The 8,355-nt window shown below is 41.7% G+C and overlaps 1 protein-coding gene across 1 annotated transcript in view; it reads left to right on the top strand.

The window, feature by feature from the left end:
* Nucleotides 1-8,355, top strand: part of LOC108787012 (guanylate cyclase soluble subunit beta-2-like) — a 44,038-nt gene that overhangs the window by 12,010 nt on the left and 23,673 nt on the right. The window contains exons 2-4 of the mRNA XM_018556442.1: nucleotides 2,289-2,362; nucleotides 4,950-5,044; nucleotides 5,843-6,003. Of these exons, the coding sequence (XP_018411944.1) occupies nucleotides 2,289-2,362; nucleotides 4,950-5,044; nucleotides 5,843-6,003 (330 nt within the window). The remainder of the gene's footprint in view (nucleotides 1-2,288; nucleotides 2,363-4,949; nucleotides 5,045-5,842; nucleotides 6,004-8,355) is intronic.

Raw genomic sequence — 8,355 nt, 5'->3', positions numbered from 1 at the left:
GTCTAGACAAGTCTTTCTCAACCAGGGTGCCATGGCACCCTCGGGTGCCTTCTGCTTGCTTTCCTCAGGGGTTCCTCAAAATTTTCACACAGTGCCATGTCTTTCCATGGTGCAGACAGAATTCTGATGTGAAGGAGAGCGATGAAGGGGACTGATGTGAAAAAAGGGGTCTCTGATGTGAAGGGGGGACTCCTAGTGGGTGAGGGGGGACTCTAATGTAAAAGGAAGGGGCTCTGATGTTTAGGGGGCACCTAGTGGGAGACAGGGGGCTTTGATGAGATAGAAAGGGGGCTCCTAATATGAAGGGGGACTCTGATGTGAAAGGGAGACTTTGATGTGAAGGGGAGCATCTGATTTGAAAGGGGACTGTGTTTTTGTGTAAGGTTCACCCTTTAGAATCCATACCAGACCCCTATCTTGTATAAGAGTCTGCTGTGAATTTTGGAGGTGCTACAAGTTTCTTTTTATATTTTTACATTTGTATAAATAGAATGAATTTATGATTATATTCTTGTCCTCACTTGTCTGATCTGAATATATTGGTAACTTCCAGGACCTGCGGCCAGAGCCTTAACATCCTTGGTTGTTAGAGGATCTTATATATCCCTCTTAAGGTGCCCATACACTGCTCGATTCTCGTACGAGAATCGGGCGAAATCCCGCGATCGTACGAGAATCGAGCAGTGTGAACTAAGACGTGCGACCGTTTCTACTGTACGGTCGCACGTCTTTTGTCGAGCCAACATGTTCGAAAACCCGCCGAGAATCGTACGATTCTCGGCGGGTTTCTAGCCTGCTCGCCCGATAGCTGCGGAACGGGCCGGTGTGCGCACGCGCACACTGCCCGTTCTGCATTGCGGTCATCGGAAGCCCGCCCCTCAGCGGGGCGGGCTTTCGATGATCGCAAGTACGATCTGCCCGTCCAAGGTGGGCAGATCGTACAAGCTTTCAATAAGCGTACGACCATCGCAAGACAAAAGTCTTGCGATGGTCGTAAGGTGTATGGGCACCTTTAAGCTGGGCACACACCTTACAACCATCGCAAGACAAAAGTTTGTAAGGTAATTAAAAAAACGTACGATCTGCCTATCTTGGACAGGCAGATCGTACTTGCGATGATCGCAAGCCCACCCCGCTGAGGGGCGGGTTTCCGATGACTGTAATGCTAAGCGGACAGTGTGCGCTTGCGCACACCGGCCCGTGCGGCTTTTATCTTGCGAACATGCCACACACCCGCCGACAATCGTACGATCACGGGATTTCCCACGATTATCGCAAGGTGTGTGGGCACCTTTAGGCTGGGTTCACACCTGGGTGTACGGAATATGCACATTTGTCGTGCGTTTCATGTCGCGCATTTTTATCGCAGTTTGCGGTAAAAGAAACGCACTTTTTACGAGGGCTATCCGGCTGTATCCTAATGGATACGCGTGGAAAATACTCCCCAAAGAATCTCCTGTACTTCTTTGGGCGTAGGGCGTTTTGCAGCGCGCTCCTACGCGCTGAAATACACCCAGGTGGGAGCCATGCCCATAGCCAATTATTGTTTTTCACATGTTGAGTGTTTTACAGCGCGTAGAAACGCGCTGTAAAATGCCCAGGTGTGAACCAGGCCTTAGGGAGTGATTCCTTGTAGTTCGCAATCAAGGCACTGGCTATTGGGATCTGGATATTACCTGGGGTTAGATCTGCAGATTAGAGTATTGGGGACATGAAAGGAAAATGTATCTGATGCACCCCACTCCATTGATTCCTGGATCATGGATTTCTGTTAAGCTGTTTTGAAAGATTTGATGGTTTTGAATTTTTACATACTATAAACAGCACAGTCATTTGTCCCTAGTTATACCAGCTTGAAATCCAATATTTGTCATTGTTGCCATGCCTCTATTCCCACTCCCCCAAATAGGTTTGTTAAATGAACAGTGACTGTATGTAATCTGCATATTATAATTATTGGCAAAGTCAAAACAGCACCAAGGGTGAAAGAGCGAAATATATTTCGACAGTTCACTAACGAGTCACCTGGAGAGAACACAGCCACTGCTATTCTCAGCTCAACCATGGTAAGTAAACCATTTTAGATATATTTTCATAGGAAACCATATGCAGTGAATAATAATTTTGTCCTGTTAATTCAAATATTTATTGAATATATTTCGCACTATTTGTTTAAAAATTCAGAATGAAAGTTAAGTTCTTTTTTTGCACTTTATTATATATGAAAATGTCTCATGGATTTAAGTGCATTAGCTAATTTAAATAATGTTTCTCTGTGCCATTTGTAGTATGGATTCATTAATACTTGTTTAAAATCGCTAGTATTGGAAACATTTGGGGATGAAATCTGGCAAAAATTAAAGTAAGTAGAAACACTAAAGGCACATATTCGTTTGACATTTTAACCGGTGGGCAGTTTTGTTATATTCTCTTTCTTTTAGATATATTTTCTTAATTTGTCATTTGTTATCGGCATCACATTGTTGCAGATAATAATTAAAAACAGTGAAAATAATACTAGTGTATAAGGTACAACATTGCTTTAAATTGCCAATACTTTACAAAAACATTTTTAAGTGTTTAAAAAAAATAACTGAAATAAGTAAATACTAAGTTTTAATTTTAAATATAAAATATTGTATGCTATGTCAGAATGCACTACAATTTTCTACATATTTATTTTAAACTGTTTTTTTTTTTCTGTAGAATACGATTGTCAAGTGCATACATAAAGTGTTTCTTTCTCTATGAAAATGGTCCTTCCATTCAATGATGCTTCATTATTTCCTGAAGTATTTATTTTCTTAATTTAATAGGCATACATATTTTAAAGGACTCAAACTATGTTTAAATAGAAATTGAAATGATTTAGAGTATACAAATGTCCAAACGTATTAGGCATGCATGTAATTCCCTTAATTTTTTTTGACCAGGAATATAGGAAATTTTGCATATATTGCATTCTGTATTTGATCAGACCAGTGAATAATTAAAGTGTATGCATAGCCATTTTTTCTAGATAAAGTAGTGAAGGATTAAAACTCCTGTCAGTTTATTTTTTGCTGTGTGCATCGTGTTGAGGTGCTTTCCCTTCACTTCCTGTTTTAGAGATGCAAAAGGTGAGAGAAAATATGAAGTGAGATAAATTCCCTTTTTATACAGTTCTCACTAGATTCGCGGGTCCACATTGTAAGGTATATCCTCTATTCTTGTCCACATGACAACTCAAAATTTAGCATTTTCTCTTACTTTAAGTCCGGGTGACAGTAGTCACCAGCACAAATAAAGAAGGTGGATTTTCCTGGGGGGCGGGGGGTATTACATGTATTCTTTCTGAAATGTTGCACAAATGCACTTATAATATGCATCTCCCTGATGAAGGCACTTTGGTGCTGACTCATGTTGGGGTGGTATTAGGGAGCACTGATTATTTTTATCTGAGGACTGGTGGAACTTAATGAAAACAGAAAGTGTACATATTAAATGGACAGAGAACCAGATAGCTGAATAGGAAATAGATGACATCTGGATAAGTAATAAACTTAAATGAACATAGGATCATTGAGAGCCACAACTCCTCAGTAAGACATACTGGTGATAAACATAGAAATGTGGGAGGATATAATTGAATGATGTTTAAATCTCTAGTTCTAAAACATAGTTTAAATAGAACCTTTAGTTGTAAGCCATTACAGGGTGAGATGCGTGGACGGATGAGCGCATCATCTGTGAAAAGTATTATTATTAATCACCATTGGCCTCATTGGTGAATCCATCTGTTGTTATCTTGCTGAGTTGGGGGTGCTGACAGAGTCTTCAAAATCCAACACTTCCATGTGTGTTGGATGCCTGCAGGGCCGGATTTACTCCCCCTGCCGCCCCAAGGCCAGGTTCCACAATACGCCCCAGCCGCCAACCCCCCTTACTGCCTTTCCCACAAGGCCTCGGTGGCCTTGTGGGTAATCCGGGCCTGGATGCCTGTGTCTCCCTACTAAGTAAAGAGCTATATTTAAAGTAGCACGACATCATGGAAGAATGAGACGATATTAAATAAGAGTCACCATCTCAGCAGCAAAGTGTCCCTCGAAATAATTTAGAATCAGATATGGAGTCATGAGTCTCTTTGATTACTGTAGTTCGGAAGAATGATAGTGCTTGATTGATTACAGCAACATACTAGTAGTTTCTCTGAGCAATGTGACAGATATGTAAGTGAGGCTGGGTGATCCCATGATTACCTATAATGTCTGTTTTGGCTATCTCAACTACACCCATCCTTTGCAGCTACTTACTAGAGTGTCCTGCAGAGTATACTACTATACAAGGCATTTAAAACAGAGCAAGCAGCGTTTTATAATTGCATGTACTTTTAAGAAAAATTAGAAAAAGAATGTTTCTCTATCTTTTTTTATGTTTTATCCAGAAGTCCCATGACCGCATGGCCTCAGTTCACTTCCTCTTCATGTGGGGCATGTCGATAGTAAGAGGACGGGCTGTTTATGACATTACACACAGTGGAGAAGTACATTTCCACATCTGTATTCTCACTACGAACAGCTGCAGTTTGACAGCGAGGCTCCTGCTGGGAGCCGCTGTCAATCAATACAGTAGAAGCTACATGTACACAAAGCTACATGCAAACACAGGCACATATATGGACTTTTAAATTTAGGGGTAGCATACACTTTAAGCTGGCTGTCAGCATGGCCCTCCTGCTTCCATGCAGCTATAGAGAGCCTCTTTCTCTTTGTTCCAAGTCTCTTCTCTCTGGGAACTTTAATAGGCAGGTCTAAAGGGTAAGTACCTTCCCTCCCAAATTAACCCCTGATTAGTTCTGCCCAAGGTGGACTCCCTAATATATACAGTAAATTAGTGTTCTTGTGTATAACACTGCATTAATGTATATCTGGCCAATGCTAAAGCTGAATAGATGTATATTTGTTTTGCAGAAGTTTAGCTGGTGTTCAGGATACATTTATGACTTATGAAGTTTATGACGATGTAATTACAATACGAATGGTTAAAGAAGCTTCCAATATGCTTAGTAAGTGCTCTGTTATTGTTATTTTGGAATACAGCTTTGATTTAACTTGTTTTATCACCACAAAAAAACTAAAGCCTTGATGTTTACTCCATGTGCAAGGTTTAAAGTGTAAACTTCCTTACACTATCCACCCCTTACCACCTCCTCTTGCCGGTGATCCCTACCTGTCCTGCCCTTCCGGTGTTTCTTCCATATTTTCCAATACTCCTACCTTCCATTTCTTGATTCACTTTCTCCGATATTGATATGCTCCTCCTGCCCACTTTTACCTAATCTATCCCTAATTTGATGCACTTCCTTTTTCTTTCTCATGTTACTTCCCTGTCTCTGATTCACCTAGTTCTCTTTCCACTCTTGTAGCCCCCACACACAACATCTCCAGGCTGATTGACCTGAAACCAGTCAATCTATCACCAGATGCTGAGGGCAGATGTAATGGAATAATTTGCCATTGCCATATAAAAATGAAAATTAAAGTACAATAGTAAAACTATTACTGTATGTGTTCCATTGGGGAGATTAACTTTTATTGAATTCTCTCCAAAGTGAGGGGAAACTCATCCTGGACAGCTGTAGAAGATTTCCCCTCTTTTTGTGTCCCAGTGACAACTATAAATTTTGGATTTCTCATCACTTTTTGCCATAGTAATAATGGTCACCGGGACAAATAGAAAGTGTGAATCTTTCCAGCAAGGACAGAGACAGCAATTAAAACCTTACCAAGGAGTTTTGGCTTTAGACACACTTTAGCTCTGTACCGTACCGTTCAACAGTATAAATGTATCATTATATTTTCAGAAGTATCAGAGGAAGAAGTTTTAAAGCTGTTTGGACAGTATTTCTTTTCCTTTTGTAAGAAGTCTGGATATGACAGAATGTTGAGAACATTGGGGGGAAATCTAATGGAATTTATTGAGAATCTAGACGCCCTTCACAGTTTTCTGACACTCTCTTATAAGGTAATGCTTAATATAACATTCTATGTGTTATTCATTGAACTCCATAAGTAATGTTTATTACGCCCACCTTTTTTTTTTTGGCTTTACTTCTCATGTGTCACCGGAGCAGATTTACTAATGGACTTGTTAGAATACACATTATTGTATCTAGGACTTGGATAAAATAGGGGGGTGGGCAACAATATGGCAGATGAGGTTGAATGTCGATAAATGTAAAGTAATGCACTTTGGGGTTAAAAATAGACAAGCAGAATACACATTAATGGGAACTCCACTAGGGAAGTCAGAGATGGAAAAGGGGGTCATTGTAGGCCGCAGATTGAATAATAGCTTGCAGTGCCAGGCTGCGGTAAACAAAGCGAGCAGAGTACTGTCTTGTATTAAAAAGGGAATGTACTGTAGGGACAAAGCAATAATTTTGCCACTTTATAGATCACTAGTTCGGCCTCATCTGGAGTATGCGGTCCAGTTTTGGTCACCAATACACAGGAAGGATGTCCCGGAGCTGGAGAGAGTCCAGAGAAGCGCAACTAAACTAATTAAGGGGATGGAGGACCAAAGCTATGAGACAAGATTACTAAACTTAAACATGTTCACGCTGGAAGTGAGGAGATTAAGGGGGGACATGATTTTGATGTACAAGATGTTCAATGGTGATAGCAACATCAGCAACAAACGTTTTATGGTAAACTCCATAACAAGGACTAGAGGTCACCACCTAAAACTGGTGGAGAAAAGATTTAAGCACAAGGGGCATAGGGGCTTCTTTTCAATTAGAGCAGTTAGGGTCTGGAACTCTCTTCCACAAGCAGTGGTATCAGTGTAGAGTGTTGAATCATTCAAAATACATTTGGAGAATTTCCTCAGAGACCGGAACATACAGAGGTACAGGTACTATTAAAAATAAGATCACATGGGGACTAGTACACATGCAGAATCACAAACATACACAAAATAGGTTGAACTTGATGGACCTGTGTCTTTATTCAACCTCAAATACTATGTAACTATTACAACAACTCCTGCAGTATACATTTTTGGTCAGTAGATGGCAGTGTTGATAAGTTCTGTTATATCTATGGTATATACTCTGTTGTATTGAATAAGGTAGAGAATAAAGCTGTGGCTTCCTTCCTGTTTTCCAAGCCATGTGCAGCATGCATATCTGACTGTGTGCTTGCATTTCTCTGTGAGACTGTGCAAGAAGTTCCAACAGTACTCTCATGACCCAAACTCAGCATCTAGCAGGCTACTGTCTAACATATGCTGACAGTGCAGAGCCGTTCTGCAGCCAGGATGGATGCTGACAATATTGTTGGGATTTACCCTGCTGCCTGATTGTCAGAGTCAGCCAGCTGTGCCCAGAGCAAGCTCTAGAGCCAGAGCCGGCTGTGCCCGCCCCTTCCCCTGTCTGTCCGTCCATTGAGCACTGGAGTAACAGAAAGGTGAGGTGGGAATCACTGTCTGCAGGGAGAAGTCGTGAGCTGAGTGATCAGCAGTTTGTGATTGCTCAGCTCTCGATCTTTAGAGCCGGTGTGTGACAGCTGCGTTGTCACTAGGGATGCACAGATACTTTTCGAGTACCAATGCAGATACTTGGCATTTTCATGAGAACTACCCGGGTTGCAGCGGTTGCAGCTGGGACCTGGCTCTGGCACTCCACCACTGCCCTGAAATAATTAGTCTGTATTGTTTTAGAAAAACTGTAACATGACAATAAACAAAAATGTATCAGTACTCGTACTTGTAAGTACTCAGCAAGTACCAGTACTCGTACTCACAAAACTGGTATCTGTGCATCCCTTTATTTATATTTATAAAAACAAAATCACACATTAAAACAGAGATGTACAAATCCCAGGCGCTCCGTGTGCTCCTTACAAATGACAGCTGCCTACTAATTTTTGAAATTTTCTCTAGTCTAGTCTTGGAGCTCAAAAGTATCGGTACATGTACTCATACTTGTACCGAGTACTGTACTTGGTATCTGTACAACCCTAGTTGTCACCCACTGACTCAACCCATTGGGAAGAGTATATTTTACTCTCCCACTACTTCTTCTTTAACTGTTATGATACAGAGGCTTCCTACAATTCCGATACAGGAGTCCTACAATTCCTTGCAGCTTATGAGAGCACACCTCCACTCAGGGGCGTATCTGCCACGAGGCAAACAAGGCGTTTGCCTGGAGCGGCAGATTCGCTGAGGGCGGCACTGCGAGGGTTACAGACCTGGATGCGATGACGCGGACGTCGGCCTGGAGTGGATTGTTTTGCGTCGCCGTTGTTTTGCAGTGAGTCTGTAAGCCCGGGGGAGCGGCTGTCCACGGAGCGACGGGTCCGTCCGGGGGGG

The sequence above is a fragment of the Nanorana parkeri genome, unplaced genomic scaffold (assembly GCF_000935625.1).
Source record: "Nanorana parkeri isolate BGI_ZX_2015 unplaced genomic scaffold, ASM93562v1 scaffold238, whole genome shotgun sequence".
Classification (NCBI taxonomy): Eukaryota; Metazoa; Chordata; class Amphibia; order Anura; family Dicroglossidae; genus Nanorana; species Nanorana parkeri.
This window is presented reverse-complemented; position numbering and strand designations above follow the sequence as displayed.